Source organism: Primulina huaijiensis, chromosome 3, assembly GCF_012295235.1.
Source record: "Primulina huaijiensis isolate GDHJ02 chromosome 3, ASM1229523v2, whole genome shotgun sequence".
Classification (NCBI taxonomy): Eukaryota; Viridiplantae; Streptophyta; class Magnoliopsida; order Lamiales; family Gesneriaceae; genus Primulina; species Primulina huaijiensis.
In genome coordinates this window covers 29537689-29560028 of record NC_133308.1, presented here as the reverse complement: position 1 = coordinate 29560028, position 22340 = coordinate 29537689, and the positions used below count along the sequence as shown (strand labels likewise).

At 37.4% G+C, this 22340-nt stretch overlaps 3 protein-coding genes and 1 long non-coding RNA gene across 6 annotated transcripts; 2 read left to right on the top strand and 2 right to left on the bottom strand.

The window, feature by feature from the left end:
• Positions 1-6191: 6191 nt before the first annotated feature.
• On the top strand, positions 6192-10299 carry LOC140974522 (probable LRR receptor-like serine/threonine-protein kinase At1g67720). Of its 2 annotated transcripts, none has more exons than XM_073438016.1 (15): positions 6192-6396; positions 6475-7015; positions 7083-7594; positions 7683-7809; positions 7879-7950; positions 8047-8115; positions 8193-8264; positions 8373-8441; positions 8519-8700; positions 8774-9027; positions 9147-9273; positions 9344-9409; positions 9477-9663; positions 9732-9864; positions 9938-10299. In XM_073438016.1, the coding sequence occupies exons 1-15, from the start codon at positions 6324-6326 to the stop codon at positions 10244-10246; spliced, it is 2793 nt and encodes a 930-aa protein (XP_073294117.1). In that variant the 5' UTR covers positions 6192-6323; the 3' UTR covers positions 10247-10299. The 2 variants fall into 2 exon arrangements, with proteins under 2 accessions (XP_073294117.1, XP_073294118.1); XM_073438017.1 differs by having other exon boundaries at positions 6193-6396; positions 8537-8700.
• Positions 10300-12769: 2470 nt separating this feature from the next.
• Positions 12770-14119, top strand: LOC140972419 (uncharacterized). Of its 2 annotated transcripts, none has more exons than XR_012174511.1 (3): positions 12770-12986; positions 13057-13142; positions 13830-14119. It is a non-coding gene; the product is annotated as an uncharacterized lncRNA (long non-coding RNA). The 2 variants fall into 2 exon arrangements; XR_012174510.1 differs by having other exon boundaries at positions 13826-14119.
• A 2066-nt stretch (positions 14120-16185) lies between these two features.
• On the bottom strand, positions 16186-17394 carry LOC140972675 (uncharacterized). Its single transcript, XM_073435049.1, has one exon. The coding sequence runs from the start codon at positions 17392-17394 to the stop codon at positions 16186-16188; it is 1209 nt and encodes a 402-aa protein (XP_073291150.1).
• A 1267-nt stretch (positions 17395-18661) lies between these two features.
• Positions 18662-19480, bottom strand: LOC140972673 (uncharacterized). Its single transcript, XM_073435048.1, has one exon. It carries the CDS (start codon positions 19478-19480, stop codon positions 18662-18664), a length of 819 nt encoding a protein of 272 aa, XP_073291149.1.
• Positions 19481-22340: the final 2860 nt, after the last annotated feature.

Below are 22340 nucleotides of genomic sequence, written 5' to 3'. Positions count from 1 at the left end.
AGAGCTGCAATAGCTCGTTTTCTAAGAATGTTTACACCGATTAATTAAATCGAGTTTGGTTTACAAAGCAAGCGGAAAACACTCGAAATAATCCTTCGTTAAGGTAACTGATATATTTTATATATCGTGCAACTGAAAAACTGAAAATGGGTAGATTAGTTTTTGCATTCACCAATTCAGTCATGGTGACAACTGAACTGATGGATACTCTTGCTAATCCAATTAGTTTGAAAGCAACAAATGATCAGTTAAATACACAACATATGTTTATGGATGTCCGGAGACTTCAACTACTCCTACGTCATCCTTTCTACCTCCACGGGTAGGATACACTAGAAGATTTAGATTTATACAACTGATTGTATAAATCCTACACAGCTTAGAACTTACACTACTGCCTAACTGAACTCCTAGACTGAAGGCAGCACCTTCCAGCCAACACTTCTTTAACCTCTATGTGTCAAAGACTACATACACAAGTTTATTGTCTTTATGCAAGACTGTATTTGGGTGGTGGTGTGCATGTGTGTGTGTGAGAACTGAACAATGAATATACCAGAAAGTTGTTCTCATACACTGAGGGAAAATAGCTTCTATACTAAGCTGATATATCTTGAAGTGTTCCCTCGCAACTGGGCGTAATGCTTCTTGAAAGATGATGAATAATAAGCATGCCCTTCTTGTTGTTCACACTCTCTCTGTGTTGTATTTGCTGATGATCTTGGTCTGTATTTATAGCAGCAAGATGACCGTATACCAAGACTCGGCACATGTGACCGTTGCAGCTAGAATGCATTCCTTGGAGTTTGTGTCTTGTCTTTTTCCGACATCTCTTCTGGAACGATTTGTCGTTAAGCTTTGCTGCTCGGTCCATTATTGTTCTTTGACTGGACAAAAGTTTATGTACCTTTGCACACAGCTGGATTCCAATAATGTTGACTGTCGTGTTACGCAACTGATTGCTCCTAACTGAATTTCTGAACTGTTTAGTTGAATTGGTCTGCAGTTGAGGAGGTGAAATCAGTTGGCTCGTCAGCTGAACTGATTTCATTGGTTCAGTTGAACTGATCAGCTGGGATCTTCATCGGTTGAATACTTCATCAGCTGGCCTGGCTTCTGAAGGTTTCCTGCTGAACTACCTTTCAGCTGGTTAGTCAATTGAATTGATTTAAGATACATCAGTTGGATTCTGTTCAGTTCATACGATCGGTTGGTGCGTTCAGTTGGCGTATCTGATAGTCTTCAATTTGGGCTGTCAACTGATTATTTCAGTTCTAGTTTTCTGCGCACTTAAGTTAGATTATTAGAAAACAATAACAAGTTTTGTTAACATCAAAATCAAGTAAAGATTGTGAACATAAAATGTTCCAACATTATAACTTGATTAGCATAAGTCAACTTTGTGACAACGATTACACCGTTGAGTTTCACAAGCACACATGCACTGTTAAATCTGTTGCATGCAATACTGTATTGACTGGTCTTAGAGAACATAACACATATAAGGTGAAATAGAATGATGATAGTTTAAATGCACCTACTTGCTTCATAGCCTTAAATGGAAATAAAAATTGGATATGGCACAAACGGCTCAATCACATTAACTTCATCCATTGCCACAATTAGAAAGCTTAAGTTGGTATCTAGTTTGCCTAACACTGACTTTGCAAAAGATAGAATCTGCAATGATTGTCAACTAGGTAAACAGGTTCGCTCAACCTTCAAAAATAAAGGAAGAAACTCATTAGCTCGATGCCTAGAACTACTTCACATGGATCTGTTTGAACCCATACCAGTAATGAGCTTAGGGGGAAAGAAATATGCCCTAGTGGTAATTGATGATTTCTCCCGGTTCACGTGAGTAATATTCTTGAGTTCCAAAGATCAAACCGCTGCTCAGCTCATCAAACTCCTCAAGAGACTTTAGAATGAGAAGACTGAAGCAGTGGACAGGATCAAGAGTGATAGAGGAACTGAATTTATGAACCAATTCCTGTCATCCTATCTTGAAGACCACGACATCAAGCATGAGCTCTCAGCTGTCAGATCACCGCAACAGAATGGAGTTGCTGGAAGAATAAACCAAACTATTAAGGAAATAGCTAGAATTATGCTAGCAGAATATGTAATCTCTCAGAGATTTTGGGCAGAGGTGGTCAACACTGCTTGTTATGCTCAAAACCGGTCCATGATCAACAAGAATCATGAAAAGACTCCATATGAGATCAAGACCGGAAAGCAGCCCGAAATTGGATACTTCCGCATATTCGTTAGTCACACTCATCTTGATCATGTCTATAAATTAGATAAAGCATTATATGGAATAAAACAATCACCATGAGTATGGTATGATACTTTAACAAAATTCTTACTTGATCATGACTTCTCGATTGGAACGGTTGATAAAACACTGTTTAGATTTTCAAAAGATGATCATTCATTATTTGTGTAAATCTAAGTTGATGATATTATATTTGGATCAACTAATCCTAAATTGTGTGAGAGATTTTCCAAGTTAATGCATGATCAGTTTGAAATGACCATGATGGTAGAATTAAAATTCTTTCTAAGACTGCAAGTCAAGCAGTCAGAAATGACATCTTCATTGCTAAATATACAAGAGACATACTAAAGAAGTTTGGTATGGAGAATTGCTCTAAAGCTACTACCCCAATGAGCTCATCAATCAAATTGGACAAAGATGAATGGGGAATCTCAGTAGAAACAACCATGTACCGGGGATTGATTGGTTCACTATTATATCTGACCGCTAGCCAGCCAGGCATCATGTTTGCGGTTTGTTTGTGTGCACGTTTTCAAGCTAATCCTACGCAATCACATTATACTGCAGCTAAACGTATTCTTAAATATCTTAAAGGTACTACTGATGAGGGTTTTTGGTATCCCAAAGATTCAAGTTTTAATCTTGTAGGTTATTCAGATGCGGATTACGCATGATGCAAAATTGACCGGAAGAGCACCAACGGTTCATTCCAGTTCTTGGGCGATAGACTAATATCTTGGTTCAGCAAGAAACAAACGTCTATTGCTCATCAACCGCTGAAGCAGAGTATCTTGCAGCTGGAAGTTGTTGTGCTCAAATGCTATGGATGTAACAGCAGCTCAAAGACTATGGAATTCAAACTGCCGAATCTCCTATCTTCTATGACAACAATGTGTTGAGGTAGAAATTAAGACGTACTTTATGGCTTAATTTGAGTTAGTGTTACATTTATCTCCTGATTTAATCCGTTAAAATACCATCAGCTAGCCCTATAATATTGCCACTGGTGAAATACCCGGCTCGTGAAGATATATCTATTTTCTTCTCGTCATTTTTCAGAAATTTATGCCATATTCTCCAGGTCTCTTGCAATTTCTAGCTGAATCTGTAAAGTGAAGATTCCACATGCACTTAATGATATACGCTTTTTTTCACTCGAGTAGCTGACAGGGCTTTGTTTTTGTGGAACAAAGAACATATTGATAAACTCGTCAGACAAAACCGTGAGATTATACTGTTGGTAGGTATTCTTTCTTTTGTCTTGAGAAATCACGGGATAGAAATGAGTGAACCAAATGGCTAGGAGAAAGTAGTCGAGATAAGAGTTTAACTCTTTTCCCTTAAAACTATATTGCCCCGCCCCGATGCTCACGGTTGTTGGTAATTCGTTTCACAAGATACAACGACTACGACTTTAAAATAGTAGCACTACAAATTTCAAAGCCACACGAACTTGAAATGTTTAGAATGCTATCAACATGGTATGTAAACTTTCTAATTTCGAACTTTAAGCGTTAAACTTAAAAATCCAATTCCAAGATTTTATATCTTGCAAAACNTATATATAATCATTTTGATTCAATCTTTTCACTCGATAAAATTGAAACTCAATTAATTTCTCATTCACCCTAATTGGTAATCGAGAAATAATTTCGTTCACCACGTGTAGCTCGTTTGAATTATTTTATTGATTCTAAATGAGTACAAAACTCATTTTTTCTAACATATACTGCCATGAATTGTTTCTTCGTTTCTTCCTCTTTTGTTGTTTTTAAATCTTGAGAGTTGGGGATTTAACTAGCAGCAGAGCATTTCATGTATGTTGAGTCTTCATTTATCTACTGGCGAAGTTCAGGGGACATGAGTAATCTTTGTCTACATTTTTGTGCCAGCATCTGACTTTTAACATTAGCACAACAACTTTGACCTTTAGACAAACAAAATATGTATACACTTGAAAACTACACTATGAAAAAAACAAAATTCACGCTCACCCCCAGTTTACATGAATAAAATTCCGAACTCCCAACATTTTGGGGTCACTAGTTTTACCAGAAAGAAAAGCGTTTAACTCCAAATCCAGAGAAGCCACTTATGGAGATTCAAGTAGAACAAGAAAATCTCATGGAATGAGGTTGGATAGTTTCGAAGTAGATGTTTTCCTAAGTCTGACCCTTCATCATCTTCAGAGCGAGGACCTGAAAGATTTTTTGGCACCTCATAATGATGCATTGTTGGTAACCTTCAGTATTGTCAATTATGATGTTGCGAAAATCTTCGTCGACACTAGAAGCTCGGTTAATATACTAATTAGGAAGACACTTGATCAAATAAAGAAGGAAGATTTATGATTTGCTCATTTAACGACAGCCTTATTCGAGTCACTGGACATGCAGTGCAACTATAATTAACTTTACATGCTTAAAAATATTTAATTATTTTGTATATTTTCTCACAATTAATTTTTCAAGTACCAGATAATAATGCTGGTTCAAGATAAAAATGAAATAGCTAGAGTGACGTTGTTCGAAGAGGTTAATGAGAAATTTATTTGTTGCTCTATCAAAAAATAATTGACATGCACACTAATGTGAATTAAAATATTTATTTGAATAATATTATAATAATCCAATACATATTGCCAATAACTACAAATTTTATATTGCTTAAAAAAGTAATTTGGAGCATTTAACAATACTTGATCAACCAAGAAAATAAGATCACAATTCTCTTTTCAAATTAAACAAGTCAGTCTCGACTAAAAATGGAATAACAACAATAATTGTAGATGGATTTGAGAAACCACAACTCAAGAGGAATACTAATAAGAAAACAAAGAACTGAAACATCAATGAAATACAAAATGAAGATAAGAAAAGAACGAACGTAAAAGAAAGGGCAAAACAAGTACAACATGAAGATAAGAAGACAACAAACACTAAAGAAATGATAAAACCACAGAAAAAGAAACAAAATTCATCATGTTTCAAAGGAGAAACCATAAAAATTCAAGATAATGAAAAAATAGATGATTTCAGTAAAATGATGAGGAAACTTAGACAAAACAGTCACACAGAGATGACCCAAAAACTGAAAATTAAATAAGAAAAAATTTGATAATAATTTTTTATATTATGAATTTTCAATAGAAAATAGTTCTTTCGATTTCATTCAATATAAGTGTTTTATGTTTTCTCACTCGTTACAACGTTTATTCACCACGTGCGTTGTGCAACGCACGTGTTACTTGCTAGTTAAAAGAAAATAGCGGAGATTTGTAAATTGAAATATCAGCTACTATGTTGCTGGCTTACTGATATTAGTGTTTGCCAATAAAATTTTTTTTTTCTTTTTGAGAATGTTTTTACTAGTATTTTGAAAAGTACAAGTCCTGATAGTTTGGGAGGCCCACCAAGTCTAATAGCGAAAAAAACCAGAGGCAAATTAAAAATCCACGGCTATTTAAAAAAAGAAAAGAAAAGAAAAGAAAAGAACCCTTGAGGAAGATGTTTGTTAAGAAAAGAAGCATTGATTACTTTCGAATCAAACTTTATAAAGTGAGAGACAACGAAAAAGAGAAAGTAGGAGATAATATTGTTCTATCTTCATATTCTTTTTTTTATAATGTATTTTTGTTCAGACGATGCACCTTTAAGCATGGGTCAAAATGCATGTCACCATGTATGATTATTTTTTTTAAAAAAAAATTTAATCCGGAGATGGATGTCGTGAGATATAAGCGAAAATTTTAAATTCTAAGGTTCCCTGTAAGATAAAATAAACCATGGACATGTATAGGTTGGATACGAAATTGAGTAAACAAACAAACAATTACATAAAGTTATGATCTCGCTTTTATGGTGTCACATTCATATCCTAATATTCTTTTCTAAAGCAGAACCTTTTCCTTCCTTTGAGTCTTCCTTTGAGCTAGCATTGCACCAATCAAGAAATAAAAAGTCTCATTTTTGGCCTAATTAAGGACCTTATTATCTCTTGGTTCACTCACACACAATAGAGCTGTCAGTGGATCTTCCCTATGGGATCCGTCGTACATGTCTTGATTTCAATGTTTCTGTGGTTAATACCATCTATTTTATGCCAAGCTACGGGTAAGGCTTACTTACACCAAGCTTAGAATGTAGTGCTGTACGCTATTTTCATCTGTTCTTGTTTGATTCATCATGCAGAATTCATCAGTATAGACTGTGGAGGGTCAACTAATTACACAGACAAAGACACTGGTTTAGCCTGGATTTCAGATGCCCTAATCGCAGCTCAATTAGGCAAACCAGTGAAGGTAGGAAAGACCGATGGAAACTCAATTCAGTATAAAACACGGCGAGATTTCCCCACAGACACCAAGAAATACTGCTACTCACTCACCACAGAAGAAAGGCGGCGTTATATTGTACGAGCGACGTTTCTTTATGGGACTTCTTTAACTGAAGGAACATACCCCAAATTTCAGCTTTATCTGGATGCTACAAAATGGTCCACAGTAACTGTAATGGAAGCTGCAAGAGTCTATGTCAAAGAAATGATCATCCGGGCCCCCTCTAAGTCAATTGATGTGTGCTTGTGTTGTGCAACAACGGGCTCCCCTTTTATATCCACTCTTGAGATGAGACCCTTGAATCTGTCAATGTATGCCACTGATTATGAAGAAGAGTTCTTCTTGAAATTGGCACAAAGAGTGAATTTCGGAGCACCAAGTCAAGAATCCATAAGGTAATCCTTCTGCTTTTAAAGATATTCCGATGCTGTGATCAATGACACGATACGAGGTTTCTTTCAGGTACCCAGATGACCCCTATGATCGAATATGGGTGTCTGATCTTGACAGAAGGCCGAATTTCTTGGTAGGCATTGCGCCTGGAACGGAGAAAATAAGCACGACGAAAAGCATAGATATAAACACTAGAGAATATCCACCTGTTAAAGTAATGCAAACTGCGGTAGTTGGAAGTAGAGGAAGCCTCAGTTACAGGTTAAATCTAGAAGATTTTCCTGCGAATGCTCGAGCTTATGCATATTTTGCTGAAATTGAAGATTTAGGAGCAAATGAAACGAGGAAATTTAAAATGGAGCAACCTTACTTTCATGATTATAGCAATGCTGTCGTGAACATAGCTGAAAATGCCAATGGAAGTTATATGCTATATGAACCTAGCTACATGAATGTCACATTAGAATTCGTGCTGTCTTTCTCATTCATGAAAACCCTGGATTCAACTCGTGGACCACTGCTAAATGCGATTGAAATTAGCAGATATGTTCAGATTGTAGCCAAGACTGATGAACAAGATGGTAGGGATATTATTTACTGGTAAAATTTACTTAATCCATCAATTTTATATCTTTATGACTTGACAAGTTCCGTTGTTGATTGTGGAAGTGAGTAACCTGAATGCCCTGCGATTAGATAGCGGCGAATGGCTTGAGGTAGGTGGTGATCCTTGTATACCTACTAACTGGGAATGGGTGAGTTGCAGCTCTTCCACACCACCAAGAATCACCAAGATGTGAGTCATCTCACCAAACCTTCTCATGAAAAACTCAATTTTCTATTAATTCACCGACTCCTTAAACAGTTTCTTGTCAGGAAAGAAAATGGATGGTAAAATCCCACGGAAGCTTAATGACATGGAAGAGTTAACAGAGTTGTAAGAACTGCAGTAGCATGCACAAGTTTAAATTTATTTCTGAATCATATGTACATACAACCCCACATGGTATTTTGGTTGGTTTCATTTGTGTAGATGGCTAGATGGAAACTCTCTGAGTGGGACAATCCCTGATATGAGTAATCTTGTCAACTTGAAAATATTGTAAGCTCTTCATCTGTGTGCTCATTCTAACCAATTGAATTGATTTTTCGTCATTATAATTTACTTGGGATATGCAGGCATCTAGAGAACAACAAATTGACTGGTCCATTGCCTTTATACTTGGCGAGTCTACCACATTTACAACAACTGTAAGCAGTAATCTTTGGCCGTTTTTTGAAAGTTTCATGGTATCATGTTTATTATTATTATTATTATTATTATTACTATTATTATTATTATTATTATTATTATTTCAGGTACGTACAGAACAACTCTTTGTCTGGGAAAATACCTAGAACATTGTTAAGAGGAAACTTATCCTTCGAGTGAGTATGCTTATCGTTTTCCTAAACCCATCGAGTATGAACGATAGAATAAATCCAATACTCCATGTTGTAAATAGTATCTTTTTCTTTTTCAGCTATCAAGGCAATCCTCATCTTAGACGAGTGACAAAAATGCATAGCAAATTAGTTCTTGCAACTTCTGTTGGAGTGCTGGCTATTCTTTTTGTCCTATCCATCGCAAGCATAATACTAGTTCGTTTTTTTAGGACAAGGATAACTTCAATAAGGAATGATAAAGGTTCTTGCCAGTGATTTTGCATGTTTTTCATTCTAGCTCATTAATAACAGAGCAAATATGCTTTACGAATCAGGAAGTTTGTGGTGCACCAGTAACAAGCCTTTGACTGGCTATTCAATGGGACGGGGTGGATTTTTTATGGATGAAGGCGTAGCATGCTATATTCCGCTCACAGACATACAAGAAGCTACTGCTAGTTTTTCAAAGAAAATTGGAAAGGGAAGTTTCGGACCAGTTTATTATGGGAAAATGAAGGACGGGAAGGAAGTTGCGGTGAAAATCATGGCCGACTTATCTAGTCATGGTACCAAGCAATTCATGACCGAGGTGTATAACCAGCATCTTTAATTTTTTTAGAGGCAGAAACTGTGAGACGAAATGTCAATTTAGACAGTTGCAGCAAGTAATTTTATACCAGCGATTAATATCAAGAATCCATCTCACAGGTTGCACTCTTGTCAAGAATACATCACAGAAACTTAGTTCCTTTAATTGGATACTGTGAGGAAGTGAATCAGCGCATGCTTGTCTACGAGTACATGCATAATGGGACCTTAAGGGATCGTATACACGGTTTGTATCTATATAGATGCGACTATCTTTAGATTTTTTTTCGTAGTAATGAGATAGACTTGCTTGACAGATTTTGACGAGCAGAAGCAGTTAGACTGGCTTCCACGGCTTCATATAGCTGAAGATGCAGCTAAAGGTTGATCATTCAACTTTTTACCCCTGTTGTTCATTAATTTAATACTCAAAAAATTATACTTGAACAGGTCTTGAGTACCTGCACACCGGATGCAACCCCAGTATCATTCACCGTGATGTTAAAACAAGCAACATTCTCCTAGACATCAACATGAGGGCCAAGGTATCAGATTTTGGACTGTCGAGGCAAGCTGACGAGGACTTGACACACGTATCAAGTGTGGCACGAGGAACAGTAGGCTATCTCGACCCAGAGTACGTAAGCGTAGTCTAAATGTGTTTAGTTACTGGCTGAAACTAACTGTGTTGTCATGTCCCCCAAGGTACTATGCAAATCAACAATTGACTGAAAAAAGTGACATTTATAGTTTTGGCGTGGTTCTCTTAGAACTTATCTCTGGGAGAAAGCCTGTCTCCACGGAGGAATATGGTTGTGATTGGAGTATTGTCCACTGGGTAACCTCTCCCAATCTTTTTGTGAGTTCTCACTTTAGAATTAACAGGAACTAAGCTTATTTTCTTTTCGTAGGCACGGTCATTGATCCGTAAAGGTGATGTAGTTAGCGTTATAGATCCTAGACTGGCAGGGAATGTCAAAATAGAATCCATATGGAGAATAGCAGAAATCGCGATCCAATGTGTCCAACAATATGGCTACTCGAGGCCAAGAATGCAAGAAATCATAGTGGCCATACAGGATGCAGCTAAGATTGAGAGTGGAGCAGATTTATCAACGAGTTCAAATGCACAATCTTCAAGGAAAACACTCTTGACAAGCTTTCTTGATATTGAAAGCCCTGATCTTTCCAGTGGAGCCTTAGCCCCGTCTGCTCGTTAAATACTGTTAATTATGTTTGAGTTGAACATTTTCATATTCTTATTTGTCTTATCTTAATTAACCTTCACATCACGTAGCTAGTATATACCACAAGAATTATTGAAACTAGTGTTGGCATGCAATCACGTTGTAGTATAACAAATAAAACACATCAACTCCATTCTTTTCCCATAATTTTTATATTGAAACCACCAAAAAAGTGGTGGGGATTAGGCAACAGCCACTCTATGTTGAAAACCAAATCATGGAGAGGAACACTTGCTGCCAGAACCTTCTTATATCACATATAACTCAGTCTACCGGTCACCATTACTGAGAGGAGTAGCTGTTTAAAGAAACAAATTTCATAACCTAACTAACTGGTCCTCATAAAAATATGTAAATTTTTAGTATTTGTTTCTTTCAATCTTCTTTGAGATTTGAGAAAGTGTAACGGTAATAATGAGTTTTTTCTAGAAACGCTTTCCATTCGAACTCCTTTTATTTTTGGGTTGAAGTTATCACTTATTTGTTGGTTGAGAAAGTGTTTCAAGTAACCATTGTTACTATTTCTTTGAAGTAACTGTCGTGGTTATTACTGTTTGATGACTAGTGTAATTTTCAAAACTGTGAAGTCATGTTAATAGTCATTTTAAGTAGAAAATATATTGTAGTTGCTTCGGTTTTACTTCGTAATTTGATTTTTAACAAGAAAAGACATGAGAAATCAGACACAGGTTTGTTCAACGCCTCAATAACCAAAATAACATTTTATTCAACTAAGACATGCTTGCACTTTAGCCAAATGAGGGCCTCTCGAAATAGTGGAAAAGATAAATACCAAAACAACTAATTTTCTTCAAAATAGGATTGACCAAGCAGAAAGATCCACCCAAGAAGAAACAGTAGCTCAAATGTGCAAATCTTTGCATAGCATATCATAGCTGCATATGTTAGCACAATGCCATCATTACCACGCCTACTAAAGAAAACCTATCGAGTCACAAATAACAAGCCACACTACATGAGGGCCGATCCTAACAATATATGGGCCTGAGTCTAACTTTTAAAATGAGGCATCTGAATCATAATGTGTGTTCATATTTTTTTTAGTTCCATAGCAATTTTTCAAATTAAATCAATACGTTAAAGACAATATAAAAAACTAAATGAATAAAAATATCAAACATGTCCAAAATAAATACTAAAAAACAACCCGCCTAACAGTTTTAGAGCTAAAAATACTAATCAAGTCTGTATATTCAAGTTGTTCAATAATTTCTTTCTCAATCGATAACATAGCTAATTCATTCAATCTTTCTTGTGACATGGTTGATCGGAGAAAAGTTTTGATGAGCTTTAACTTTGAGAAATTTTCGCTCTGCACTTGCTACTGTGACCGGGACAGTCAACAAGATTTTATAAGCAATATGAGCATTTGAGATTCTAAATGCAATCATTATTCATATGAGTATCACATAAAAACACGCTGATGATCAAGCGCAAACAATCTTTAGCCACATTAATAGCTTGAATGAATCTCTCACTTTTTACACAACTAAATAACTGGGAAAAGTTGTCTTACTCACCAACCGAATTCAACATCAAATATAGATATCAGTTACAGCTAATCACCACACATTCTTGATACGCCCCACATACACATTTTCAACCTTTCACTTTTGAATTTTGATTTTAGCTGGACCTGATATGGTGAACGAATGGACTGATTCCATAGGGCCTTTAGGGTTTTCAATTTTTCATCTCGTTATACTTTATATATATTGATATTTGAATACATATTTTAAGAAATATTTAGGTTTTTTCTATGCACTCTCAAGCAAAGTTTCATAGCAGGAGATTTCTTGATTTGGAAACTTCCTCGTGTATATATTACAAAAGCAAAAACAAAAAAGAAGTCTCAAATCTTGAATCCCCGCCTCAGAAAGAGTGATAAATCATTAATTCGAAGGTAATATATTATTTATTCTCTTTTTCTGATTTGTTCCGATCTTTATACTTGTCCTTAATCCGCCATGCTTCCCACAATTACTCCACCCTGATAAGAAAACTAGACTGGTTTGGTAAATCATACCAACAACTTATTGCCAGCTAGATTAATTCATCCATTCCTGACTTTGATTTCGAAGATGACCGATAATTTCTTAAAATTTTACGAGTGATTTTTTTAATAATAAAATTCATGTTTCGGCCGCACTAATTCTTCACAAACTGGATTTTTCCTTTCGTTTCCATAGATGCATATGTGAGGGCTATCTAGTATTATATATAATAATTTTTTAAAAAAATTTTTGGGCCCCAAAAAAGATATGGGTCTAAGTCATTGGACTCATTTGACTCCAAATAATCACAGCCTGCAAAAGGCCAAACTCATGCAAATTCTGACAAAGTCAAGCACACGAACCATTACCTAAGAGTCCAAGCCCATTAGTGTGTGTGAGATATCCGAACACAAGGACAGTTAATAATACGAAGACATCTTCGTCATAAATAAAACCTCGATAAATATGAGATTTGATCAAATCTCAGATCCACGAGAGTCTCAATCGCCATCAAGAGTTCTGGGGAAGGGCGCAGTCGTAGAATGGGGCTCCACAGTGGTGGATGAGGCAAAGAGCAGCGGAGCGTAGCATTGGGCAAAAGCGTTCGACTTTCTTGCCAACCTCAGAGCACTCGAACTTCAAAGATTTGGATTCTTTAACCGCTTCGAAAATCTGGTTCGACAAAAGGATTGGAAACGGTAAAACCTCTTCGATTCGCTTCTCTCTTGTTCGGTAATCGCTTGGTTCTGAGGTATGATCTGGGTGCAGTTGAAGTAGGTTTTGTCGACATAATCAACTAAAATTTCTTGGAGAATCGAGAAAGTTCAAGTTTAGTGCATGTGGAGAAGTCATAGGTGAGTTATTGAATTCATCGTTTCGTTTCATTGTGTGTGTTTTTCTTATTTGTCGGAGAATATAATGCAGGGAAAGAAAAGCAACAATATCTTTGAGTTTGAGGACGATGACGTGTTTATATCTACTTTTTTGGACCTCAATTAGAACATTGCTTCATGTATTAATTTTTAAAAAATTGAGGATTGATATTTTTTTGAGAATTTATTTGTCTTTTTTTAAAAAAAGGAAAAGAAAAGTTATTTCTTTTAGATTTTTCTACAAAATATTTCATAGTTTCAAATTAATATTATTGTATTTCTGTATTAATGTCTAATCACTAGTATCAGTTTACATATTGTAGCCTTTTTAAATGCTAGTTGAATCCAGTTTTTAAATTCACCATAATTGCACGAGCCATTTTGAATATGTGAGTTAAAGAAATTATATTATACATCACAAAATGTGTAAGAAAAGACATAATTTCTAATTTGAAAATTCTCAAAAGCCTCCTTTTATTATATAGCAAATTTTGTAGTTAGATGTGTGGTTGTGTTAGTCGCACACTATATTGTTGACAATGAAGCCTTCTACTTGCCATCTTTGTGATTTACAACTTACTTTTGGGCTTTAGCTTCTCAAATGTTCAGCTAACTCATTAAAATTATATATTTCTTTATTAATCCTTTTGTTTCTTTTTTCGAAGATAGTACGGTAATGCCATTAAGAATCCAACTCCTTTCTCTATGGATGATCCTCTTGCTGTTGTTGTGCGTCGCCGCTGCACTCAATTCTTATCTGTTATTATTCAACACTGCAAGCGTAGCGCGAATACTGTGGATCCTTTCGTTTTCTTGAAGTAGCTATAATGTAAACTTTAAGTAATGGTTTTTATTGAGCTTTTTTCCCCTTCTCTTTCTCTTTCTTTTTACCTCCTGCAATTATTAGTGAAAGACTACTTTTTTTCCATGATAACAAAGATCCTTACCCTTTGCCATAGGGTAATGCAGTAATCATAATATATCACGACTTCTGGAGGACGTGTTATTAAATTATTGACATTAAATAGTTCTCCTCAGGAGCATAGAGGCAATACTCTGTTTTTCTTGGGGAAGATATATAATTTAATTGGTGCTTTCTTGGATATCTCTGAAAATGCTTCACACATGCACATATAACGTACAAAAAGGTTTAAATTTACATTTGCGATTGCTTTCGGCAGTATATCCCATGTTGACCTGTGCTCTTCTTTCTTGAAGTCGTAGGACAAACTGGTATTGTGTATAATTCTAAGTCATGTAGTGCAGGGCCGTGCTTATTTGGAGTCAAATGAGTCCAATGACTGAGGCCCATATCTTTTCTGGGGCTCAAAAATTTTTTTAAAAAATTATTATATATAATACTAGATAGCCCTCACATATGCATCTATGGAAACGAAAGGAAAAATCCAGTTTGTGAAGAATTAGTGCGGCCGAAACATGAATTTTATTATTAAAAAAATCACTCGTAAAATTTTAAGAAATTATCGGTCATCTTCGAAATCAAAGTCAGGAGTGGATGAATTAATCTAGTTGGCAATAAGTTGTTGGTATGATTTACCAAACCAGTCTAGTTTTCTTATCAGGGTGGAGTAATTGTGGGAAGCATGGCGGATTAAGGACAAGTATAAAGATCGGAACAAATCAGAAAAAGAGAATCAATAATATATTACCTTCGAATTAATGATTTATCACTCTTTCTGAGGCGGGGATTCAAGATTTGAGACTTCTCTTTTGTTTTTGCTTTTGTAATATATACACGAGGAAGTTTCCAAATCAAGAAATCTCCTGCTATGAAACTTTGCTTGAGAGTGCATAGAAAAAACCTAAATATTTCTTAAAATATGTATTCAAATATCAATATATATAAAGTATAACGAGATGAAAAATTGAAAACCCTAAAGGCCCCATGGAATCAGTCCATTCGTTCACCATATCAGGTCCAGCTAAAATCAAAATTCAAAAGTGAAAGGTTGAAAATGTGTATGTGGGGCGTATCAAGAATGTGTGGTGATTGGCTGTAACTGATATCTATATTTGATGTTGAATTCGGTTGGTGAGTAAGACAACTTTTCCCAGTTATTTAGTTGTGTAAAAAGTGAGATTCATTCAAGCTATTAATGTGGCTAAAGATTGTTTGCGCTTGATCATCAGCGTGTTTTTATGTGATACTCATATGAATAATGATTGCATTTAGAATCTCAAATGCTCATATTGCTTATAAAATCTTGTTGACTGTCCCGGTCACAGTAGCAAGTGCAGAGCGAAAATTTCTCAAAGTTAAAGCTCATCAAAACTTTTCTCCGATCAACCATGTCACAAGAAAGATTGAATGAATTAGCTATGTTATCGATTGAGAAAGAAATTATTGAACAACTTGAATATACAGACTTGATTAGTATTTTTAGCTCTAAAACTGTTAGGCGGGTTGTTTTTTAGTAATTATTTTGGACATGTTTGATATTTTTATTCATTTAGTTTTTTATATTGTCTTTAAAGTATTGATTTAATTTGAAAAATTGCTATGGAACTAAAAAAAATATGAACACACATTATGATTCACATGCCTCATTTTAAAAGTTAGACTCAGGCCCATATATTGTTAGGATCGGCCCTGGCCTTTTGATACGTTTTTTAGCTCGGAATTTTTTGGAAGAAACTATATTCTCGGACTTTTCACACCCCTGGTTAATAATGAGACATGACCCTTAACAGGCTAAGCCAATTTCAGATATGGGCTTGGGTCCACCTAGATGTGGCAATTTTAGAGGTATAATGTTACCTCTCCTTTTAGCATAAAAGAAGTACGGAGTTTAGACTAATAATCTGGTTGGATCACAAGCCCCATTATTTTTTTTTATATGAACACATATCATAGATGGTAAATAAAGAAAATACAAAATATACTGGGCATACCCAGGGATCACATAATCAGTGTTCAAAAACCATAATCGAAGAAAATGGTTATATCAAAAAATAGATACATCCCAAGAATGAAATCCAAATACTGGGAGACAAAAAATGAACATCATCCAGCAGCCAACGTTCGATGAACATGAATCAAAATTTTCCGAAAGATAACTTCCACATCCGGCCTCTCACTGTCAAAAAGTGCTCTGTTACGAGCACTCCAAATGTGATAAACCAATGCAGCTATCCCCGAGTGGCACCTCCGTGCACGCATGGTAGTACCTCTGAATCTCCTGCGGAGAAGACGAAGTAAACCTTTCATAGAACGCGCCATACACTGAACATCCAACCACTCCCACAATCTAACCCAAAGCTGTGTAGAAGCTGTACACTCAAAGAAAACATGCTGTGCAGTTTCATTTACAGTACCACAAAGACCACAAGACTTGTCTAGGATATAGGGCTGTCTGTCCTTTGTCAAGCACTTCCCATGAGCAAAAATCCAAAGGGCGAAACGGTGTTTAGGTAAGATGTGTGGTCTCCATAAAAATGGTTTCCACGGCCATCTACCTGCCCTTGGTAAGAAACTCATGTAGGCTTCCGACAAACCCCTCGTCGTACCAAACCAAATCGACAATCTAGCCACCACCGCATCCCAACTCCCCTCACGAGCCAAAAGCTCATCACGGATCTCCACGAGCTTCTTAATGAGAACAATATCATCCTTCCTCCACCTCCAATCCATGACATCATTCCAGTAATAATGATGCACCCACCGAACCCACAATGTATCCTTGTTAATGTGAATATTCCACAAGGTCTTAGTGAGAAGAGCCTTGTTCCAAGCTCGAAGATCTCGAATACCCAAACCCCCATCCTCAATTGGCGAGCAAATCTTACTCCATGCAATAGAATGATGCTTGCTCGTCCACATAAAGCTCCTACAAACTGAATTAATCTTGTCAATCACCCCACATGTGATAGGAAAGACCGAAAGCCAATAGCACTCCACACCTTGGACCACCGAACGAATCAACTCCAACTTCCCTGTATAGGAAAGAGTCTGTCTCGGCCACGCTGAGATCTTTCTGGAGATAGCATTGATCAAGACACTATAATCTGACTCCCTCAACCTCGCCACAGCCAAAGGAATACCCAAGTAACGAAAAGGAAAAGAACCCTGACGAAAGCCACACATCCTCAATATCTCACTCCTATCAGGTTCTTTAACCCCCGCCATATAGATATTAGATTTCAACACATTGGCTCTCAAGCCAGCCATCCTCCCAAAACTATCCACACACTCCAACAAAATCCTCACACTCATCACATCACCTCGAGACAGAATCAATAATTCATCAGCATATACCAGATGAGTAATATGCAAGAGAGCGCACCTGGGGTGGAAATTGAAATTCGGCGATCGAGAAGCCCAAGAAGAGACCTGGAAAGAATCTCCATACAAATGACAAAAAGAAAAGGGGATAATGGGTCCCCCTGCCTCAATCCTCTAGCACTTTTAAAGAACCCATGAAGTTGGCCGTTAAAGGAGATATAGAATGATGTAGTACAAACACACTCCATGATCCATGAAATAAACATGGGAGGGAAGTTCAAGAGCCGAAGGGCATCACGAAGGAACTCTCAGTGGATTGTGTCATAGGCTTTCTGCAAATCAATCTTCATAATGCATCTAGCAGAAGAGCGCTTCCTAGCATAATGTCTCGGCATCTCCTGAGCCAAGTGGATGCTCTCAACAATAGATCTACCTGGGACAAATGCACCCTGAGCCTGACTGATAAGAGGAGAAATCACTGCCCCCAATCTGTTTGCCAAGATCTTGGAAATAATCTTGTAAAATATTGTGCAACAAGATATCGACCTGAAGTCAGTGACTGTAGTAGCGTGGTCAGATTTAGGAACAAGAGCAATGGAAGCATGATTCCATTGCTTCAACAGTCTACCAGACCGACAGAACTCTCCCACAGCTGAAACCACATCATCACCCACAATATCCCATGATTTTTTTGAAGAAAGCAGAACCAAAACCATCCGGACCCGGAGCTTTGTCATCATCAATACCAAACAAAGCAGTACGGATCTCCTCCCTATGCACCTGCGCAATCAACCCATCCACAATCGTCACCCACCAACGGTCCAAGAGAGACCAAATTCGCATCAATGTCAGTCCTCTCCATGCCAACACCTAAGAGGTTGCGGTAGAAGTCTAGAAACTCCCCTGCAATCACATCCTGATCCAACGAGACAGTACCATCACCAAGAGTCAAAGCCACAACCTTATTCCTCTTGATGATACGCTTGATCATACCATTAAAGAATTTAGAACATCTATCACCGTATTTCAAGTACTCACACTTCGCTTTTTGGGACAGAAATGATCTCTCCGCCTCAAGAAGAAACTCTGCTCTTTTCATCCAACTCCACAATACCATCATCCACAAAGCCACCACTAAGTGCCCGATTTTGAGCATCAATAAGCTCATCATTCGCCCGGTTTGCACGGCTCGAAATATGACTAAAATGCTCACCATTAAGTTGTTTGAGAACTCGCTTCATGCGCATCAATTTCTTTTTCAGTACAAACTGTGCGTGCCCCCACCCCCATAGAACCAATTATCACCCACAAGACTGTGGTAGTCCGGATGTAAAGTCCACATATTAAAGAATTTGAAAGGAGTGGCACGACGAACACTATCCCGAAAAATGCTTACAACACTATAAGCATGGTCAGAGAAACACCCCGGAGCCAAGAAGTCCACAAACACATCAAGATTCGATTGTGTCCAGTGGTGGTTATCCATTACCCGATCAAGTTTAGAAGAAATCGCCAAAGTAGACCAAGTAAAGAAACAACCCACATGGTTCACATCCGATAACTCAAGGTGTGAGATACAACGTCCCAAGTCAACAATATCACGGGGCCTAATCAGAAGACCACCCATTTTCTCATGCGGGAATCGAACACAGTTGAAATCACCCAATACCATCCACGGTAAGACCACACTATCACCACAACCCATCAAAAAATCCCACAATGGCCTCCTCTCCACCACCGAATTCAAACCATAAACAAATGAGATAACAAAGACTCTATTAGAATGCAAGAAAACAACATTCACATGATTCACTTGATCCGTCATTTCCAAGAGATCAACATTGACAACACTATTGTTCCACATAAGCAAGACACGACTCTTATCACTTAACAAGAAATTATGAATAAAAGACATACCCGGGAAATTCGTAGCCATCATGCGATCCACCAAACATGCCTTTACTTTGACTTCAAGTAAACCAAGAATACTCAAGTTATGCTTTTTAATCAACCCTTGAGCATTACTTTGTTTGAGAGGCTTGTTAAAACCCCTCACATTCCAACAAGCAATCTTCATAAGGGACGAGAGGCGGCCCTTAGCCGCCGAGCCTCCGCTTGAGCTCTAGTCATCAAAATCGATTTCGCATTCAACTTAGGCAACCAACTTCGGGGGTCCAATTCAATAAACTCCGCGGAATTAGAGCTCGAACTCCCCGAATTGCACGGCTTCTCCAACCGCTTGAGGTAACAGATAGCTTTTTCGGTATGTTTGTTATTAACATCCTCAAAGCCCTCATCATCACACTCATCCACAAACACCTCCACAACAAATTTGTCACCACCATCACTAGGTGTGACCATAAATCTATCTTCTTCCACAATGGGATCAATGGTCTCAACACCCAAAGTGTCTCCACCACCACCCCCATCAACCCCAAGATCGGGAGGCACCACACCATCAACAAAATCCACACCATTCTCCCCACTATCTCCACGACCCTCAATAAACCCACGGCCATCCCCATCAACCCCAAGATCGGGGGCACCACACCATCATCAAAATCCACACCAATCTCCGCACCATCTCCACGACCCCCATTAAACCTACGGCCACCCCTAGTGCCACGCCCCCTAGCACCCAAACCCCCACGGTTTTGGCGTCTATTCCAACGACGTCGAGCATTACGGGACCGGCTTCGAGCACCATCCCTAACACCCCCTACATGGACATCTACTCCACGGCCCTCCACTAAAGTATCATCCACAACAATCCGATCTTTGTTACGCAAGCAATAATCCCAAGAGTGACCGAGTACATTGCAATCCACACAAAACTTAGGATCCGTCTCATAAAAGAAATTAAGTGTTACCTTGACACTCGTGGGGAGGGTGATAGTGAAGTCATGGATCTTGGGTTTGGAAGCATCCACCTCCACATCCGGGCCATTGGTTTCATTTCGATCGGGCGTCCAACGTGAGACTCATTCGAGTATAAATAGGAGCTTCCACCATTCATTTCCACTTTTATTTCCTCCGAGCTGTCACTTTGTTGGATTTAAAAGAGCTTGCCCGACCTGCCTATCTCATTACCGACCACTTATCATCTGACCCCTTTCAGTAAGTTCACTCAGCCTAATCAAACCTAGGCTTAAGGGTGCCTTTCCCTGATAAGTCTGTCATACAAGAGTTAATAGACTTTCTGGATGTCCCTTCCTTTCCAATGGAAGAATCGGGGCCATTCGACCCATAGAAGAGGACCTCGGACCGAGCCTTACTGAGGCCCACACTGCCAAAATAAAAAGACTGAGACAATTAAAAGCCGATGAAGTCCGATTGAAATAAAAAGACTTCTTTTCAGACGCCAATGAGGTCCACTTCGGACCAAGCAAAACCTTCCTTGTTTTTATGTAAGCACTCTAAGAGCCGACCCCTCAAGGGCTCCTCTAACATTTTGGCTATCCGAATCATTCCGTTTGGGGAAGAGACAACAACCCTTTCACTTTCCTCTTCGGTCGTGATTTGGACGATGTCCTCTATTAAGTATAATTGATCATAACTTCCAAGCCCTGATCGTATGGGGTGTTCCATCTTGATAGCTTTCTGTCCAATTGTTACCTCGTCCACATAACACTTTCGAGCAATTTTTTGATCCCCTGTTATTTTTCTCATTTCCTACCCGAAACTTGATTTTCTGATGCAAAGCCGAGGCCACCACTGTAAAAACAGTAATGACTGGTCAGCTCAAAATTACATTTTATGCTAACGGAGCATCAACGATTATAAAACTCATAATTCTGGTCTTTTGAGTGTGCTCCTCCCCTACATGACTTAGAATTATACACAATACCAGTTTGTCCTACAGCTTCAATAAAGAAGAGCCCAGTTCAACATGGAATATACTGCCGGGAGCAATCACAAATGTAAATTTAAACCTTTTTGTACGTTAAATGTGCATGTGTGAAGCATTTTAAGAGATATCCAAGAAAGCACTAATAAAATTATATATCTTCTCCAAGGACCAAGGCAAGAAGCAAGGAAGAGAAGTGGAACTGACGCCTTCAAACACTCAGCAAAAAAGTAGCAAATGACGATGGGCAAGGAGAATTCGGCAGTAAACACCTTTCAGAACCTGAGAAAGAGCCAAAACTGGTCGTCAACTGAGGAGGTATATGAGCTTACCTGAAATGAGGAACCATGAAGCGCAAGATGAGGTAAGCAATATATTGTGTTTTCACATAGACCTAGAAAGTTATTGTAAAAATAAGGTTTATAAATAAATTTTTCATTTTACTATTTATTTAATTAATAGTAATTAAGTTGATTAAAAAAGGCAAATTAAAAAGGGATATATTGGTAAAAATGTAGAGAAAATATTGATTCAATGAAGCTATGTTTTTGTCCAATGCTTAAGTACCCTCTCGTCTCGGGCCATTGCACGGAAAACTATAACCAAAATCTTTTTTTATCTGATATTAATTAGATCTGAAAACCAGATTATATATTTGAGACCGATGAAAAAAAAATTAAGCCTACATATACTAGACATAGATTATAATATTATTGGGCCTGACTTTTTCTGCATTTCAATTCAAATTTGTAAAAACTTTTGTTGCTCTTAAACATCATGCCCTAAAACAAACAAAGTCATTTGTTGTCCTGTCATTAGCCGTGTGTTTTGCATGTTGGTATGAAATTCGATGGGATTTAGACAAGATGTTATTGATATTTGATGAAATTTTATTTAATTAAGTGAAATATTTACAAAATTAGTAAAATTTATGGGATTTCATGGATTTGAATATTTAAAAAAAATCAAATTATTTTCACTATTAAATTTACATTACTTATAAATTTAATTTTTTTTACAAAATACCATTTATCCAAATCTATATTATCATAACACTATTATATTATAGTGAAAAAATCTAATAAAAAAT